The sequence below is a fragment of the Danio rerio genome, chromosome 20 (genome assembly GCF_052040795.2).
Source record: "Danio rerio strain M-AB ecotype USA chromosome 20, GRCz13ab, whole genome shotgun sequence".
NCBI classification, from domain to species: Eukaryota; Metazoa; Chordata; class Actinopteri; order Cypriniformes; family Danionidae; genus Danio; species Danio rerio.
In genome coordinates, this window is record NC_141040.1 from 7,220,653 (window position 1) to 7,241,700 (window position 21,048).

Sequence of the window (21,048 nt, forward strand, 5' to 3'; positions counted from 1 at the left end):
TTTAAAATATAAAAATATTTAACATTTACAAACACAATTTTCATCTGGAAAAAACTATTTAAAGGCAAATCACCAATTTGGTTTGAACACATCTTTTTTTAATGACTTAATATAAAATAAGAACTTTTACTAGGAAACAGCCTTTTAAGTTTATATATACACAAGACTTCCAACCCAGGCTCATTCTGAAAACGTAGTCCAGCGGATGTTTCTGGAGACCGCGGAATATGTCCCGGGAGGTACGTATTTGTGCAGTTTTTGTTTTCGCGAATCCGGAAGAGGCCGCTATTATGTGATTTTTCGTATCTCGAACGTCTCTCGCGAGTGCCGTTCGCGCCCGCGCTGTTCTCGTGTCAACCTACCAGAGGCCGCTGTCTGACTGACCGAATGATTGACTTCGCGACTGGCCAATCGGCTGACCCACCCTCCTCCTTCCCTGAACCCAACCAGTTTTACAGATTGACCCGTTCACTTCCCTAAACCAGAGCAACAATTTAGAAAAGCCATCTAGAAAAAGGAAAGCCCTCGTCAGTTTTTTTTTACCACGTTTTCGGATTTCACCAAATTCTCACCCTGTTATGAACTCGTTCACTTTATTTTTTGGATTCTGTTTTTGTCTTACCTGACTTCTGGAACCGCTTTTCCCAGGACTCGAACCCGGATGCCTTTGTCAACTCCTCCTCTCTGCATCTGAAGTCCGCCGACACACACGATGAGCTGACAGGACAAACTGACTGCAGCGGGAAAGCCCTCCACACGGAGGTAAGCAGTCAGCCGGCAAGCGCGAAAGGGAACGGCGTCACACCGCCCCGTAGCGTTTGCTTAAAAAATGAAATGCAGCCATACATAACTCCCGGGACGTTTTTCGCTGTCTCCAGAAACGTCCACGGGACTACGTTTTCAGAATGAGCGTGGGTTTAAGACTTCTTATTGCCTGGCTGTTTGGACAGAACTGTGTGTAGGTATACTGTGTCCACTGTAATATTGGAGTGATATAAAGACAAGTCTCTTTTTAAAAAGTTACTGGCATTAAAAATAAGATCCAAATCCCAGTGATTTTGAGGCCCACCACACCGCGACATAAGAGTGGGGTTTTCACCCCCCAACTGAATTGATTGACAGGTGCCAAGTTTTTATAATATCGTGTATACACAAAACATTATTTGCAAAGAAACTGGGATTCAAATATATGTTGCAACTCTCTGTGATCAGCTGCCCCTCAATAATTAATTGTATAAGTTTTTAAAACAGCATGTTTGTAATACACACAGTAAAATCGCTATGTAATTCTTAACCACATAGTGTTAGTAAATGTGCATAAGTGTGTGTACCGCAAACGGCATTTGTGTGAGACTCATCATTTCAGAAAGGCTTGAATAGACTCCACCACAAATACGTTAAATAAACTTACTCTGTATTTTTAATTTGTGGCTTTATTTCAGCTTCATCCATGTTTGTCTCTATCACTGACTGCTGTTTATCTGCTGTGACACAGGAGAAGCAGACAAGCACGTGTGAGCGGTGGATAGGGAGCTCATTTGGATTTGAAGCCACAGGCTACTAAAACACCTATATTGTGATCAGACACCAAAAATGGCATATTTTACATTATATAATTATCTGACCGGTATTTTGAGCTGAAACTAAATTGACACATTCTGGTGACACATTCCAAAGTCGTATCTTACATCTTTTAAAAGGAGTAAAATAGGTGCACTATAACTAAAACTGAAACCTGATTAACATATTAAATAAGTCAAAATAACATAGGTTGTCATGACTTTTTGATCGTACCATTTATATAGTTAAGAAACACAGCCAAATACAAAACATAGGCCATGCAAGCACTCATAAGTCATTTAACAAACCTAAACTCCAGCCAATCATTTAGCAGTAAATCTTCACACAAACCAATCCCACAAAGGCATGAGCCAATCCTGAACCATCTTAGCTAAAGTGCTCAATGCGGCGAACAGATGGGTCATGCCTTCTTTCCCCTTAAACAGCCTCGCTCTCATGGCGTTCCAGCGCGGGGGGCAACGTCGAGCCACAAGGACCCTCAAAGTGATATCTGTTGGTGAGAAATAAACCACACGCAGGCGTTCAATTACTTGCGTCAAATCTATGCTTCAGTGTTTTCTCAAATGTGCCAGCGAAAGACGTCACTTTGAGTCCGTGTTTGAACGATTGAACATCTGTGTGTTAAATGGCCGACAGAGAGGCATCTCTGTGACTCATGTAAAGAGAGTGTTTTTTTCGAATTTGTTTGTCTTACTTGAAGCGTTGGGTAGCAGGTGTGCACTCCATGTTGAATTCGGCTACAGGCACTCCCCGAGATGCCACCTGAGGGGCGAACATGGCCGCTGGGTAAACTATGGAGGATGTGCCCACCTAGAGATGAGAAAACAACGTAAGAGACATGATTTACGCAAACACTGATCCAAGGTTTCTGCAGGTTTCACCAAGTTAAGACTTTCTAAGACATTTTTAAGACTATTATGCATCAAATCTTGGACTCATAGAGGGCTAAAGGAATTTTTCAAATGGCCCAGATGGAAAAGATTTTTATTGGCCAAATCAATATTTTTTTTATTATAATTAAATACATTTAATAATACAATAATAAATGAATAATAAAAAATGTGAATATTTTATTATTTATTTTATATTCTAATCAAAATATTTTAAATAGTTTAAAAACAAGCAAGCTCTACTTGTATCCATACACATTTTTTCAACATGCACTTTCTTTAAAATAAAAAAGAACAAATGTTTTCAGTTTTAAAAACTATAATAAACTGAATGTATGCACAACAATCTGTCCAGCTCTGTGTCCTCAGCAGTAAATACATGGAGCACTTTTAAACAAATGTTATTGTATGGAAAATAATTAAACCATTATAATAAATGGAGTTGAACATTTTTTTTTTTTAATAAAAAGCTTAGAGTTGGTAATTGTATGGGTTGTGGGTTTATTTAAAGTTAAAATGACTATCTACAGTGGAAAACAATTGATTATACTATGAAAAGATTGATAAAAAAACATTGAAGTTCTTCAAACTAGAATCGAAAATTGAAGTTGAATACAAATAAAAGTGCCTGAAGTATCCAACGCTTGTTTGAAAATCTTTGTGTTCCCTTCTTTGAAATTGTTCAGGATAGTTTGTCATTTTCATTCTACCCCACTGACTACAATCGCTTTTTTTAGATTAGCTTAATACATCAATAAATAAAGCTTTACAGGTCAGACGCGCTAGTAGCACACTGAAAATATCTGCTGCTAAGGGGTTGTGCTTGATGAAAACCATAAACTACAATTAAGCACATTTTTATCCTTCAACATTTTGAACGAAATTATATATTTATCAATATATTTACATTTACCAGCCACTTTATTAGGTACACTGGTTGGACCCCCTTTTGCTTTCAGAACTGCTTTAATTCTTCATGGTTTAGATTCAACAAGGTACTGGAAATATTCCTCAGAGATTTTGCTCCATATTGACATGAAAGCATCACGTAGTTGCTGCAGATTTGTTGACTGCACATTCATGATGCGAATCTCCCATTCCACCCCATTAAAGGTGCTCTATTGGATTGAGATCTGGTGACATGGTGTGCTATCCTGCTGGAAGTAGCCATCAGAAGATAAAGTTCATAAAGGGATGAACATGGTCAGCTATAATCACATGGTCTAGATATAAACCCTAGTGATGGTTGTGTGTGAAAATCCCAGTAGATCAGAAATACTCAGACCAGCCCGTCTGGCAAAAACAATCATGCCATGTTCACCTTTCTTCCCCATTCTGATGCTCGGATTGAACTGCAGCAAATCGTCTTAACCATGTCTACATGCCTAAATCTATTAAGTTGCTGCCATGTGATTGGCTGATTAGAAATTTTCATTGCCTCATGGACAAGCATACCTAATAAAGTGGCCTGTGAGTGTATATTTATAGTTGTCATGCTTGCTGTGAACAGGCCATGAAGCACTATAGAAAGTTGAACAGGGGTGTAAGCATAACGTTTGTCCCCGACTTGATGCTTTAAAATGCTTTATTTCTTGTCAGTGAGTTCATTCGTAATCCCTCACCACTAAACAGAGATCACACTTTTCCAGCTCGCGCTCCACAGCAGTGAGAATATCTGAGTCCAGCGTTTCTCCAAACCAAACCACATGAGGCCTCAGCAATCCGTTACAGCTCTTCCTTTCGCACCTACAAACAGTACAAAAAAACCATAACATACTTTACATGAAATATCAGACATGTGGACATCTGCTGCCCACTGCTGGAGAAAAGCTGCTACTATTCTTACGATTTTATTTATCTTGGATTTATAACTTCAAAAAAAAACAAAAAAAAAACGTATTAAATAAATGGAAAAACAATTAAGAATAAACACTCGATTTTTCCAGCTTTTGTCCAGATATTTTTATTTTCTTTGAAGAATGATTAATTACTTTCAAATAGAGCTATTCAATACATAATAATTCAATTTCTGTAGTGATGTTTATTATTATTAATATTTCCTCCTGATGTACAGCTATAATGTTTTTATAATGTCACCAGGGCAGTCCTAATTTCTCAATGCATGGCAAAATTAAACAGACTTACAGTGTGTTTACAGTAAAGGAAGGCTGAGGTCTGCATTCCAGAAGCATCTGATTAGATTTGTTGCTACACAAAACATAACTCCTGCTTTTATGTTCATCATTGCTGATGTTCTTGAGAGTTGTTAGTCTAAAGTCATCTTTGCACAGTCGATTTAAGGCGGCCCTAATGTGGATCTGTGCCTGCACGGAATTCAGTGACGCTATGCTGCATTAAATGGTTCAAGGCTGATTCTTGCACTCGTGATTCTTTTTCGCAATTAAGATTCAAATTTTTGACACAAGGTTTGGTTTTGGTGACACTTTGCTGTGTACAGATAAGAGTTACTGTGACTCTGAAAAACAAAGTACTGTCTTATAGAATGCACATTACTGGATTTCTTTTATAATTTATTTTTGTTTGTTTTGATACAGATTGAATTGTTGTGTATTAAATAGCTCTGTTTGAAAATAAGTATTCATTCTTTAGTATAAGAGGTTTCATTGCGGTCTTCATCTGCAAAGAAAATAAAAGTATTTGGACAAAAGTTGGAAAAATGTAGTTTTTTCTAAGATTTTATTCAATTTTTTTTCATTTTGTTGAACTAAAAAATAAAGATAAAAAAATTGAATAAAAATATCTAATAACACTTTTTAATACATGAAATGCATGTAAATTTCTTATTTTAATTACATTTTTAATTCATGTTTAAAATTTAATTTCAGTCTCCTTCAAGTTGTTTAATTTAGTATATGTTTTAGTAATTATTTGCAAAATTCACTATGCAATGTGACATACACCCATGTTAATACAATATTTGTTTTATTTTTGATATATACAGTTATACAGTTGCCTCACAGCAAGAAGGTTGCTGGTTCGAGCCTCTGCTGTGTCAGTTGGCATTTCTGTGTGGAGTTTGCATGTTCTCCCCATGTTTGCGTGGGTTTCCTCCGGGTGCTCCGGTTTTCCCCACAAGTCCAAAGACGTGTATGTGTGTAAATAAGTGTGTATGGATGTTTCCCAGAGATGGGTTGCAGCTGGAAGAGCATCTGCTTTGTAAAACTTATGCTGAATAAATTGGTGGTTCATTCCACTGTGGCGACCCTAGATTAATAAAGGGACTAAGCCGAAAGGAAAATGAATGAATGAATATTGTGCAGCCTTATTTTTCAGCCTCATATAATCCTTCAGATTTTAAATGCTGATTTTATTTGAACTTAGTCTTTATTGATTAATTTTTTAATCAATTTATTGCAGGCAGAGTGAATATAAGTATTATTTGCTTCTATAACAAAAGAAAAAAGAAACATCCTTTTAAATTTAAATGCAGAATTGCATGCACAAGAAATAGCAGATTCTAATTTGGCTTCAATTTTTTGATCAACGTCTTTAAAAAAAGACCAGGCAAACCTAGGCAGCAGCTCGACTGGAATTCTGGCTTCCTTGGTATTCGGGTCGGGTGCTCTGAAAAGCAAAAAAAAAGGAAATAAGAGAGTGCAGTTTCTTAAAAATTTGATGAAATTATGTTGATTTGTTTGCATGAGCTTTTACCCTTTTCCATCCAGAGCAGGACAAATTGGGCTCTTGTGGTTTGCTTTGACTTCTCCACAGCTCATACAGCGGGTTTTAAACAGACTACCTGGAGAGCGAAGGATGAAGTGAATAACCTTGACTAGAAACACCGTTTGCATGGACAGATAATCAATAAGTTTCAGTTCTGTTAAAGGTAGACTCCACCTCTTTTTGAAAATAGGGTCATTTTACAAGTTCCCTAGGGTTAATCAGTAGAGTTTTACCATTTCTGAATGCACTCAGTCAATCTCTAGGTCTGGTGGGAGAACTTTTAGCTTAGCAAAAATCATTGAACCAGATTCGACCGTTAGCATTTTGATAATTTTCCTTTTCGCAGCTCGACTCTTCTGTAGTTACAGTACATTTTGTACTAAGAGAGACAGAAATGGAAAGTTGCTATTTTCTAGGATGATATGCTAGGAAATATACTCTCATTCTAGCCATGATCACCCTAGAAAATATCAACTTTTCATTTCTGTCTCCCTCACCACACAATGTAACAATGTACAGAAGAGTAGGGTTGCCACACGTCCCTTAAAATATGGAATCGTCCCGTATTTTGTCCAGTATTTTTATAATTCTTCAAAAGCAGCTTTTCATGCAGATCATCCCACACATTTTATGAAGATGCCTCATTTCCTACTTTTGATTGGGTAATACTTGATGTCATCGTTAGTTTGATTGGTCTTTTTAACTGTCCAGTGAGGAGGGCGGCTCTTTTAAGCAGAGTCTGTCAAGTCTTGACAAAAAGTAATGGCAGGTGCTTCTCCTGGTAACCCTTAGCGTCTTAAAGTTTCAGAGTTTTAACGCAAGCGACTGAAAAAATACTGCAGAGAGTGGGAGGAAACAAATACCTGCTGCAGAGTGTTAGAAATTGTTATTAAGCCAACTGCATGATTTGTCAGAGAGCGTTCTTAGTGGCTCATGGTGGTCTGTGGTACAACATGCCTCCGGAGAGCAGCATTCCCGCAATGACAGAGCTTGCAAAAATCAAAGCAGTCAGACTTCGTACCCCAAGTCTCTCTCGAAGCAGACATGTGACAGTGTAATCATTATCAACAATATTTAGGTTAATTACTTAATAATGTTAAAAATGTGACCCAGTCTGTCAAAATCTAGCTGTATTGTTTTTTTTGTAATTTACTGTTTTCTAGATGAAATAAGGAACAGTCTGTGAAAATAATACTAATATATGTATTTAATATTAACTGAGTAAAACAGTGTCAACAACTGAAATTACAGTGAAATAAATGGCTACAATCAAACTTTATCTCAGAATTAGATTTGGCCTGGTTTTCATTCACTGGCTCACAAATTGTAATTTGTAAAAATTCTGTGAATATAATGTAAGTGGATCACATTCCAATGAAAGAGTATGATTTATTTTTTAAGGTTAAGTCAGGCATATTAGCATTAATTTAATACTTCAAACATTTTATTTAATACATTAACAAACATAATGCTAATGTAAAATAAAGAAACTAGTAAATGGCAAATTTCCATATTATAAAATTAGAAATAGGCTATTTGAAAACTTTACTACACTGTAAAAAAAATCCTGGTTGCCTAATTTTTTTTAAGCTGAATCGAATTAATCATGAGTTCATTGAACTTATATTATATTAAACTGACTTAAAACAGCTTGCATAACTTATAAAATTAAGATAGAACATGATTAACTTAGTTCAGTAAGTTAAAATGACCTAAAAACATACGCTGTCCAGTGTTGCCAAATTAACGACTTTGTCGCTAGATTTAGCGACTTTTCAGACTCCCCCCCCCCCCCCCCTCCCCCCCCTCTAGCGACAAATTTTCAAAAAAGCGACTAGCGACAAATCTAGCGACTTTTTTGTGTTACTGGAGATTTTTATAGACTGTCGTTTGTCCATACTGTACCGTCCCTACTCTTCTGAACGAGCTGCGAGTGATGCCGCCAGCTCCTCCCCCACCTCAGAGCAGACAGGCGTCCCAGTCCTCATACAGCAGCCTCTCCCACCTGCAGCCCGAGAGCAATCACCTCTTTACGTACCGACGGCAAATTATTTAGCACCGGCACCGTGAAGGTATTTCCCTTGTACAGTCAAACTGATTTACTTCTCCTTTATTTTTTAACAATTTAATTTCACCTTTTATTCTTTTCTTGTTAACAATTACAGATATTTTAAGTAAGAGTTTCAGAACTTGTCGGAGTTTATTACGTCTGAGAGCTGCAAATTCACTACACATCTATACTGATATACTGTACTCAAACAGCAATAAATTTAGTTACATTTACATGTATATACTGTATAAAGTGTAGTGCAAATATAAATACCTCTTTATTAACCTTAGGCTCAGGATGTTAAACAAACAGAAACGGTAGAACGTGATGACGTCAGTAACATGCAAATTAACATATGACAAAATCTAGCGACTTTTAGAGACTTTTCGGGCAGAGCTTATCGCCTTTTCGTTGAAAATAGTTGGCAACAGTGATGCTGTCAGGACTAATTGATCATATCATTTTTTACAGAGTAGCTAATGTTTGTATCTAGTTTATGTATGTGCTGTTTCCATGTTTGGATAGTTGTTACTGCAAATAATGACAAATATTTTAGCCAAAATCTTTTATCAATACTAGCCTTTAAAATTAGGTTCATTAGTATTTTCTCCTCACCTCTAGGCTACAGCAGCTGAGTTAATGTCAGCTATATAAGTACTGCAGAGTTGTAAAAGAGAAAGACTGACTGCATCTATTTACACAGATTTCAATAAAAGTTTATTTTAATGTCCAAGGGCCCTATCATACACGCGGCGCAGTGTGGCGCAAGGCGCAGCGCAGTACTCTTTTGATAGTTTCAGCTTGGCGCAAGAGTCGTTTTGAGGCGTTACACTACGCTGTTTAAATAGCAAATGCATTTGCGCTCATTTGTGCGCCCATAGGCGTTCTGGTCTTAAAAGGGAGGCGTTCTGAGGCGGACCGCTGGCGCGTTGCTATTTTGAGAAACTATAATAGATTTTTCAATAGACCAAAACTAACCCGGTCTAAACTCCGGCGCAGAGTTGCGCATAGCTAACACACTGCTTAATACGCACAAGAGAGCAATAGGCAAATATCTTTACATATGAAAAAAATTAAATATTAAGGATATATATAGGATATAATAAGAATAGATATAGGATATAAATATAAAGGATTAAAATATTACAAAACATATTATTTTCTAGCCTAAATAAATATGAAAAATTACTGCTTTTATGTCTTCTTCATCTCGGGAGGCTTTTTCAGTTCATTCATAACAATTTGCTTTAGTATAATGTTATTATTATTAGCAGTATTATTTATTATATCCATATTTATATTTGTTTTATTAAAAACAAGCTTAGATTTCCCCACCTGTCAGGTTTTAGACCATATGGGGCATGGCAGGTGTATTTGGAAATAACTCATTATTTTGACCACACTTGGTCATTATTATTCATTTATTCGTTTGCTAGAAATTATAACTGAATTTAGAAATAGTTTTGAAACAAATTTTTGCGCTTAACAAACAAAATTATTTATTTATAGACTAATTGATGTCTGTGCGTAAAGGTTTCCCTATATAAGAGCGAAAGTGAAAGTGATCCATTATCTCTCATTCTCACGCAGTAGATGCTCTGTTTAACAGTTTTCTGTTAAAAAACTGTTAACTGTTTGCTTGTGAAATGCTCATTTTTTTCCACTTAGACTTACTTTGCGTCCTTTAAATAGCGAATGTGCTCTTTGCGCGACGCAGCTGGCTCTTAAAGGTAATGGGAGATGAGACTCTAATTGGTTTATTCTCAAAACACACCTATAACTCATTAAGAAAATAAACTCAACCCTTTTAGACCATGCGCCTTGTCGCAAAGCGCATTTTCCCGTCCGTAAATTAGCAAAAATGCGTTCTGACACGCCCTGAAAGCATTTGCGCCCTGCGTTTTGCGATCTGCTCATGGACCGTCAAAATAGAGCCCCAAGTGTTCATACTTTCCTGAAAACATATTTCAAGTTGCGATTTACCACCACTGGTATGCTATTGGGCCTGTGATCACTGTGGTCTATGCCCCCAAAGGATATGGAACCCGCTGCAGTATGCGTCCCTTATTTTTTTGTATCAAAAGTGGCAACCCTACAGAAGAGTCAATCTTTAAATGGAAAAATGATCAATTATCAATTGAAAAAAAACTCTGGTCATTTTTGAGCAAGATGCTACTGGTCTAATCTGATTCAATGATCTATGCTAAGCTAAGCTAAAGTGCTCCTGCCAGAGCTAAAGATCGGCTGAATTAATTAAAACGATTAAGCTAAACTGTTTAAATCTAGGGGATTTGTAAAATGACTCTATTTTCAAAATATTTCCAATATTTATTTATTTCCAATAATTAATATACTAAGATGGTCCAGTCCTGGTTTGAGTAGCTGTAGTCTCACCGTGGATCTCATAGACATGTTTAGACCCAGCCCGATGGTGCAGTTCATCAATGTTTTGGGTGATGATCACCACAGAGCGCCCCTGCTGGCCGAGACGAGCCTCACACTCTGCTATAGCCAGATGTGCTGGATTCGGCATCTTACTGCGCATTACCTGCATGTTCAATTAAATGAAGACATAGTTCAACCTGAAATTAAAACTAACTTCCCAATTACCCACCCTCAAGTTTGTCCAAACTTGAACGATTTCATATTTTCTGCTGAACATAAAGGTAGCTTTTTGAAGAGTGATGGTGATGAGCAAAAATGATTTGTTTTTTTAATTAAAATTAACACATACATGCTTGGAACAAGTGTGAGTTATGACAGAATTAAACTTTGTGGGTGAACTATTCCTTTAAGATCCTAGTAGGATGCAGCTTATCACTTGTATTTAATAATAATTATTGATAATAATCATTATTATAATATGTTTGACTGATGTTTGTGTGCTCATACAAAGACTTTTAAAGGGATAGTTCAACCAAAAATTAAAATTCTGCTATCATATTTTCACCCTTTAATTGTTCCAAACCAAAATGAGTGTCTATCTTTAGTTCAACACAAAAGAAGATATTTTGAAGAATGCTGGAAACCTGTAACCATCGACTTCCATAGTATTTGTTTGATCTGCAATGAAAGTCAATGGTTACAGGTTAATAAAGTGACTAAGCCAAAAAGAAAATGAATGAAGGTAAATATTAATGCCCCTAGTCATCATTTCCAGGTTGCAGATATCATCCCTGAGCCATAATAATAGCAGTTGTAGCTGAAACAACAAGCATTTAAACGTAATGCAGAATAATACAGAAATGTGATGGTAAAGAGGTAATTCACCCAAAAATATTCTCACTCTTTTTTTTTTACTATTCCTCAAGTGGTTTAAAGCCTTTATGAGTTACTTTCTGAAAGAAATATCCATGTAGTCACTCTTCAAATATTCTGTTTTTCTTACTGTGTCTTATCTTTTTGTAAGTTGTCCCTGTACTAGACGCCTTGACATTCTTGAGCACTGGATAAAATTGTTCTGCTTAACTGAGCTGAATATTTGCACGTATTCACAGCCCATGTAACCTTGAGTATGATGTAAAGCTAAGAATACCCCAGTCTTCTTCAGAAGAGAGCAATAAACTGTTTGATTCACATCTCAGTTTTTGTTGCCTTCCTGGAACTCCAGCTTACTGAGGAAACACACAGACGATCTGCAATTTATCCCAACACTTTCTTCAGTTGAATGCAAAAGAAGATATTTTGAAGAATGCTGGAAACCTGTAACCATCGACTTTCATAGTGTTTGTTTGATCTACAATAAAAGTCAATGGTTACAGGTTTTCACCTTTCTTTGACAAATTTCGTTCAACAAAAGAAAGTAACTCATAGGCTTTAAACCACTTGAGGAATTGTATAAAAAAAAATAATAAAAATAAAAAGAGTGAGAATTTTTTGGGTGAACTACCCCTTAACCATCACATTTCTGTATCTTTCTGCATTACATTTAAATGCTTGTTGTTTCAGCTACAACTGCTATTATTATGGCTCAGGGATGATGTCTGCAACCTGGAAATGAGGACTAGGGGCATTATTATTTACCTTCATTCATTTTCTTTTCGGCCTAGTCCCTTTATTAACCTGAGGTCACCACAGCGGAATGAACCTCCAACTTATCCAGCATATGTTTTACGCAGCGGATGCATTTCCAGCTGCAACCCATCACTGGGAAACATCCACACACTCACATTCACACACATACACCACAGAGAATTTTTAGCTGACACAATTCCCCTATAGACCATTTTGAGGGATGTAAACAATACCAAAGGTCCTAATGTATTTCCTGTATTACATTTTGAATTTCCATAGCTTTCAATAATCCAGAAAACTCCACACATTGATAAATAATGTTATGGCAGCCATTTTATCATTAAGATATGATTAATTTGCCTCTTGTTAAAGTTCTGAAATAGTTTGGTGACAAGCAGGAAGCGTTCATGGGCTAGTGCAGTCGCCACATTGAAATGATTCATAACACATGTCTTTTGACTGCGGAAGCAGAGCACCCGGAGGAAACCCACGCGAACATGGGGAGAACATGCAAACTCCACACAGAAATGCCAACTGACCAAGCTGAGGCTTGAACCAGCGACCTTCTTGCTGTGAGGTGACCGTGTTACCCAGTGCGCTACCATGGCGCCCCATTATTTACCTTTAAATAATTTTATTATTAATCTGTCATATAATCTCGAAAAAAATTTACATTTACCAATGACTTTAATCAATCAGCAAACTATAAACTATACATTTGTTAACCGTTTAAAAAAAAATCTGTTAATTATTTGCCTGTAACTTGTGATTTATGGGTGTTTTTCTTTTTATTTTTGCTTTAGCATTGCATTATGAGACCTGGATTTTTGGGGGCTAATAAATAAAATGACACTACCCCCTTGTGGATGCTGTGCTTATTTTAGACCCATAAATAAACACAGACATTTCTGGATCTTGTACATTCTTCACTGCAATTATGCAAAACATGACGAATAAAAAATGTGTTAATTAACAAAATGTAGATTTATCTATTTTACTGCTTTTTTAATGGGCCATCTGCTGTAACATTTATACATTTGTAACATATTATATGATGCTGGTAGGCATTTAGTCAGTAATAAGTGACCCACCTCACGCCTGTAATGGTAAAACTCCCATACTAAAGAAGGATCTCGAGAAAAAGCTTCAGGTGTTGCTAAATCCTGAAAGACAAAGAGACAGAAAAAGTAACAACTGCATGAACTTGCTGTTAATTAACCCATATCCTTTTAAATAAAACAAACAAAAAAAACAGTTACATATCCGACACACACAAGTATATATCTATATATATCTATATCTATATATATATATATATATATATATATATATATATATATATATATATATATATATATATTTTTTTTTTTTTTTTTTTTTTTTATGTCACTTTAAGCTGTATAGAAGTGTCTTGAAAATTATGTAGTCGAATATTATTTACTGTCATCATGGCAAAGATAAAATAAATCAGTTATTAAAAATGAGTTATTAAAACTAATGAGATTAGAAATGTGTTGAAAAAAATTTGCTTACTGTTAAAAAGAAATTGAAGAAAAAATAAAGAGGGGGACAAATTATTTAGGGGGCTAATAATTCTGACTTCAACTGTATATACGTATGTAGGTACACTGATCCACCCCCTCCCCCCGTTTTTTTTTTTTTTTTGTTTGTTTGTTTTGTTATGTTATATTGTGTTATGTTTTTTGCATGTTGTGTAATTTGTTTTGTTTTGTCTTCTGATAGTATTATTATGTGAGGGTGATTAATTGTGACCCCCTTGAAAATGAGTTGGTACTTCTCAAGGGGTTTATCCAAATGAATAAATGAATTCATTTCATTTAATATTTGACACCAAAAGAGACAGTTTTGGTGACATGGTGGCTCAGTGGGTAGCACTTTCGCCTTACAGCAAGAAGGTTGCTGGTTCGAGCCCAGGCTGGGTCAGTTGGCATTTCTGCGTGAAGTTTGCATGTTCTCTCTGTGTTGGTGTGGGTTTCCTCCGGGTGCTCTAGTTTCCCCCACAGTCAAAAGACATGCAGTATAGGTGAATTGAATAAGCTAAATTGGCCATAGTGTATGTGTGTGAATGAGTGTGTATGATTATTTCCCAGTATTGGGTTGCAGCTGGAAGGGCATACTGTGTAAAACCCCACTGTGGTGACCCCTGATGAATAAAGGGACTAAGCCAAAGGAAATTGAATGAGACATTTCTGAAAACATTATGTACATGTGTTTTTTACCTGCGCCTGCCATTTCCTCCAGAAGCCCCCCGGTCCCCTAAAGGTTGGTACGCCACTCTCTGCACTCACTCCAGCCCCCGTAATGATAGCAATGTGCTTCGCTTTAGCAAAGTGCTCACGAAATGCTGTTAAATCTGCAAAGGAAATATAAATGTGACTTAGCAAAAATATCAGTGGATAATATAAATAATTATAATATTTTTATTTTCTTTTTTAAAGATTTATTTTTGGCCTTTTTTAGATAGGACAGTATTGAGACAGAAAGCGAAGTGGGAGAGAGAGAGGGGGTAGGGTAGGGAAATGTCGTCGAGCCGGGATTCGAACTCAAGACTTGACATGCTATTGCACCATATTACAGCGCACTAACCACTAGGCTATTGCGCCGACATATTTTTATTTTCTTCAAGTTGAAAGGCAGATTATACCCCCAGAGTAAAAGCTGTAGAAATTAGAGAGTTAATTGTTTATTTAAACTTTTTTTTATTGGTCAAACATGAACATCAATCCACCAATGATTTTTCCATTTACTGTACATAACAAAGACGTTTGTGTTCTTCACATCTCAAGCACTCACACAAAGGGATAAACAGTCCATGTGGCGCAAATGATGTATAAACAGGGAAGGGCAAAAATACATTGAAATGTATTTTAAAATAAATTATCAAACAGATCCGTTTCAATTGTATAAAAATAAACTACAAATTACAGCAGCTAAAAATGTATCAAAATAAAATACTGTATTTTTGTGTGCTTGTGATTTATTTGTTATTAATTATTTGAGACTCACTCCCCAACAAAATCCCCCCAATCAATCCAAATAAACCTGTTAAATCATCTGGTATATACATCAAAGAAATACAAAATAATGTCTGATTTTTTCAATATCGAGCAGCCTAAATTTAAGTACAGATATTTGTTAAACTAATTTCCATGACTTTTCCTAAAATTTGGGGGTTTTTCCAAAACTTTTCAGCCCTGAAAAATGCCATGTCAAAATTCCATGACGTTTCCAGGTTTTCCATGACCGCATGAGCCCTGTGGTTTTGTGGTCTACAGTCACAGATACATTATTTTAATTCAAATGTGTCCATGTCGTAAGACCCGATCAGTTTACACTATTTTCAACAACCTCGAGGAGTGATAACGGTGTTAAGTGTGCTGGTGTCTCACCCGAGCTTGGTCTGGTCATCTTTGGAGATCTCCAGTTGAGTCTGACTGCCGCACACAGGTGAGACGTCGAACCTCTACTACACCACAACTGGCGCACAATCATTGAAAGAAAAGGTCACGCTGCACAGCTAGAAAATCAGAAAAGTATAATCAACCCACAATGTAGTGTACTCACCTGAAAACATGCACAGAAAGAAGAGAGTGAAATAAAACACTTCCTGATTCTGTTCCTTTATTAGAAAAGAAGGGCTGTCCAAGAAGTAGTGTTTCATGTTGGGAAATTGTTGAATTATTTCCTGCTTCCATTTATAGTCTCACAATAGACACAAGAATGTGTCAGAAATGACAAAGATTAAATTGTCAAAGATTAAAAAGTGACATTAACAAGTGGTTATTAGTAATTCTACTAGTAGTGTTGTAGATAAATGAAAATATAACAGAATATAGCAAAAGTAGATTTTTTACAAATATATATATATATATATATATATATATATATATATATATATATATATATATATATATACACATACATATATATATATATATATATATATATATATATATATATATATATATATATATATATATATATATATATATACACATACATATATATATATATATATATATATATATATATATATATATATATATATATATATATATATATATATATATATATATATATATATATACACACACACATATATATTTATATATATATATATATATATATATATATATATATATATATATATATATATATACACATATATACATACATATATATATATATATATATATATATATATATATATATACATACATATATATATATATATATATATATATATATATATATATATATATACATACATATATACATATATATATATACATACATACATATATACATACATATACATATATATATATATATATATATATATATATATATATATATATATATATATATATATATATATATATATATATATATATACACATACATACATTATATTACAAATAATGTATACATACTAGGGCTGCCCCCGACTAAAGATATTCCTAGTCGACTAACATTCCTGCATTTTAGCGATTAATCAAATAATCGTTCATTTATGATATTAATATAATAACTTGCGTATATACTAGGAATATAGTCCAAGTTGAAGTTTAACACTTCCACGTGACAGAAAATGCTAAAGCATGATATTAGCGCATTCAAAACGAAAATTAAGCGCTTAAAACGAAATAGTAAAGCGTTTAAATACAGTGCTTACACACAAAAATCAGTGACCAGAACGTTATAGGCTAATTATGACATAAAAACAGCAATCAGACTGCCTGTGCATTTTAATAATTTATTATCAAAAATACAAACTGTAACAGTTACATGTCAAACAAACAAACAAAAAAAAAACAGTTTTTAATAAAATAAACTAAAATTCGTTCTTCAAAATAAATCAAATAAACTTATTAGCAACTTAGGCCTAGTACAAAACTAGGCAAAAAATAAAAATAAATAAATAAATAAATACTGTAGCAACAACGCAGTTTTTTTTTTAAATACACTGTTTTTAAAATACATTTTTTTAAATACAGTGGAAAATTAAAATTTATGTAATTTTTATATTGTTCAAAAGGAAAATTAACAAAAACGAACAACTTAATAAATGCACATCGCACAACGCCAAAACTTAGAATAAAAAAAGAAGGCAGCAAACAAATTAACAGCCTAATTATGATTGAATTGTTTAGAACAACTATATTTACGACAAAATGTGGAACAAATAATTTCAAGAACACTAATACAAATCAAAAACATCAGAGCAAAGCCACAAACTGCCATTAAGACGATGGATGAGTCTTGACCTGAAACAACAAATTAAAAACATCAGACTAATTTTTCTAACAGAATAAAAAACAACTTCTGCATTATATAAAAACGAAAAAATAAAAATAATATGTATTTATTTATTTGTATAGCCTACCCGATATAAAAATAAAATACCCGTTTTTTTATATATATAGCCTAATGGATAGCAAACAGAAACACTACAAAAAGGAAATTATGCATTCTTACCTAAGCTTTCAATTCGATTTAATTTTTTTCATATTATGTGAGAGGAACACCAGCTTGTCCACATTGCTGGGAAGAAGGGAGCTTCTCGACGTGTTCACAATAAAGCCGGCCTTTGAAAAGATGCGCTCTGATGGAGTGGATGTGGAAGGAATACAGTGGAGGCGTTTAGGCGTTAGGCGTTGATCTCTCGTTGCTGATGTCATACACTGATTGCGCAGCCCTTGATTGCGTAATTTCACGTGATTTTTTATTTTTTTTGCAACTAACCGACTAATGAAAATGTATTCGACCAAGCCCTCTTCATATCGACTAAAGTTTAGTCGACTATTTGGGGGCAGCCCTAATACATACATTAGCAAACTGTCATTGTAAGAAGAGAAATCTATTAGATTTGATTGAGAAAAACAAGTTGAACAAAATTTTCATACTTGTAAAAAACAATAAGGTGAGAAATGACATAATTCATTCTGTGTGAATAAAAAATGTCATATATTATTAACAGTGGTGTAAAGTAACTAATTACAAATACTGTAATAACTGTAATTGAGTAGTTTTTCTCAGAAATTGTAATTTACTAAGTAGTTTTAAAATGTGTACTTTTTCTTTCATACATTTAGTGCTGTATTGTTACATTTACTCAACTACTTCCTTTCCTGTCCTGTCCAATCAAACCGCACGTAGAAGATAAATCACACCATAATGAACTACCTTAAGACATGAGTGATTTATAATTGAAGCATTAAAATTGTCCAAGAAGATGTCCAAAATTTTTACACGCATTGACCCAAAGACTGTTTAGATGCATGTCACTGATAAGAAGATGACGGATGTTTACTGTCTGATGACCGAAATGGCCTTAAACACCCAGCAGGCACAAGACGTCAACATGAAGTCAGATTGACGTTGTACCCCAATGTCGTGGGGACGTGGCATTTTTTTTGGAAATGAAAATCGAGTTGATGTCAAAACTCAATGTCAGGCCAACATCTGTCTAATGTCCAACCTAAAATCAACCAAACAACATCTAATGATGTTGCAGCTTGGCGTTTTGTGGATGTTACCAATATGACGTCTATCAGATGTTGGATTTTGGTTGCCATACCTGATGAATAAATGTCAGTATTTGACATGAATATGACGTTGGTTTAAGATGTTGGCTCGACATTGGATTTTGGTCACTTTCTAACAACCTAAAATCAAGAAAATAATAACGTCATTTGACTTCATTATTAGACATCAAAATAACTTTGTCCTTAGACGCTGGCTAAAAAGTGAATTTTGGTCACCTGACATCACAACCCAATTCTAACCTAATGTTAACATCATGACGTTGTGTGCCTGCTGGGCATAACTAAATGCAATACAGAATGTTACATTTACACACATTCACAAATTACATGTAAATGCATCAGCTTTTAACAGTGTAATAATCACCACTCTTAAGTACTTTTGAAAGAGCTACTTTTTACTCATACTTTGAGTAATATTTACAACAGATATTTTTACTCTTGCACTACATTTTTACGCACTGAATGGTACTTTTACTTGTATGATTTTTCACCACTGATTATTAATTATTTATGAAGTTATAATTAACAAGAAGTGACTTTGGTATTGTGTTACCCCTCAACAGGCATACTTTCTATATAGCACAGTTTTATTCAACTTTTTTATTCAACATAGCAGGAGCAGCCCCTTTGCATGCCATGAGGCACTACTGAGGGATCACAGGAACATAAAAACATGACAAACCTGGGTAACGTTAGTCCAATAAATAATACTTTAATAAACATAAGTTGACCTTGTAAAATCAACCAGAGTTCCAGAGTAGCTAGCCTGGCAGGTTTAGCAACACAGCTGCAACACTGCCATCAAATAAATAAATAAATAAAACTACTTATTTGTAGTTTTGGTAAAAAATATTAAAGGCTAAACACTGACAGCAATGCAATGCGGAGTGTGCAAAACATGCAGATATATGCAACATAAACACACACAGCTCTCGTCCAATGTAAAGGTAGAGAAGAGAACGTTTACCTGTGTGTTGTGCTGTTGACTCGTCAGATGGATTGTCCAGCAGAGAAGATAATAAAAACTGTGTTTATTTCATCCACTCAGTTGCTGTCATCATGAGCCCATGGAAGACGTGTGCGCTGCCATCGGCTTTAACACAAAATTGTACGCACAACACGAACCACGAGACGACAAATGATACAATTAACTTGCACTTTTTGTTACCGCGGAGGGGCGTTTGGTGGCCCAGAAAGACAACACGTCCATTGAGTCACGCTCAAATCTACACACGTTTTTCAAGATATCGACAAAATGTGTACTTTAAAAAGTATAAAGGTTTAAACGTGTTCAAAACTACTGGTATTTCATAACCCAACAGAAAAATGCACCACAGCAATTTTCTATAAAATAGCCATGGAAATGAGTTACCAGTGACTGCATTCGATTATAATTGGTTCATCCTGAACTGCGCTGAGAAAAGTAACAGGCACCACGTTTGAATGAACCGCTTCAGAAGCCGTTCTGGCTATATTTTACACCTGAATAATGACAATGCGAAAACTTTATCAGTATTAAATTTGTTACCAAGTGGAGATTTAACATATTAAAAATATTATTTAGGACGCATCGTGCTTGACCAATAGGATAAAGCGACCTTATCCCGCCCATAAATACTTTAGAAGAACTTGCCTGTAGTATGAAGACCTTTTTAACTTGAGAGCGACCTCCAGTGTGGAGTAGATGTTACTGCGATATATATTTTAAAAACTATATAAAATATTGTGACTTTATTGTAAAGTAGATAAAGTGATTAGTCCACTTGTAGTTATGTAGGCGTAATTGTATAATTTGTCTAAACATGTTTATATAGATTATATATTTTAAATATTGTAATTAATTCTAGAATTTAGAAATTCATTCATTCATTTTCTTTTCGGCTTAGTCCCTTTATTAACCAGGGGTCGCCACAGCAGAATAAACCGCCAACTTATCCATCATATGCTTTACGCAGCAGATGCCCTTCCAGCTGCAACCCATCACTGGGAAACATCCACACACTCATTCACACTCATACACTACGGACAATTTTAGCTTACCCAATTCACCTGTACCGCATGTCTTTGGACTTGTGGGGGAAACCAGAGCACCTGAAGGAAACCCATGCCAACACGGGGAGAACATGCAAACTCCACAAAGAAACACCAACTGACCCAGCCGAGACTTGAACCAGCGACCTTTTTGTTGTGAGGCGATCGTGCTACACATTGCGCCACCGTGACGCCCCCCATTCCAGTAATAATATAAAAAAATTGAATG

General features: G+C 35.1%; 3 protein-coding genes across 6 annotated transcripts in view; 1 reads left to right on the top strand and 2 right to left on the bottom strand.

The window, feature by feature from the left end:
- The window catches only part of dsc2l (desmocollin 2 like), a 1,349,056-nt gene that overhangs the window by 1,099,481 nt on the left and 228,527 nt on the right, over positions 1-21,048 (bottom strand). The gene's annotated exons all lie outside the window — the stretch shown is intronic.
- The window catches only part of tns3.2 (tensin 3, tandem duplicate 2), an 817,627-nt gene that overhangs the window by 515,589 nt on the left and 280,990 nt on the right, over positions 1-21,048 (top strand). The gene's annotated exons all lie outside the window — the stretch shown is intronic.
- Positions 1,405-19,871, bottom strand: sirt5 (sirtuin 5). Of its 3 annotated transcripts, none has more exon segments than NM_001002605.1 (10): positions 1,405-2,071; positions 2,276-2,391; positions 4,094-4,217; positions 6,003-6,056; positions 6,144-6,231; positions 10,600-10,753; positions 13,311-13,382; positions 14,460-14,593; positions 15,630-15,757; positions 19,756-19,871. In NM_001002605.1, coding segments are annotated over 9 exon segments (918 nt in total). In that variant the 5' UTR covers positions 15,733-15,757; positions 19,756-19,871; the 3' UTR covers positions 1,405-1,998.

Coding starts and splice junctions, on each gene's coding strand:
- sirt5 (XM_087296598.1), bottom strand. Junction 13,383..14,459: donor GGAGGAAATGGCAGGCGCAG/GTAAAAAACACA, acceptor TTTGTCTTTCAG/GATTTAGCAACACCTGAAGC. Junction 10,754..13,310: donor TTTACCATTACAGGCGTGAG/GTGGGTCACTTA, acceptor TTGAACATGCAG/GTAATGCGCAGTAAGATGCC.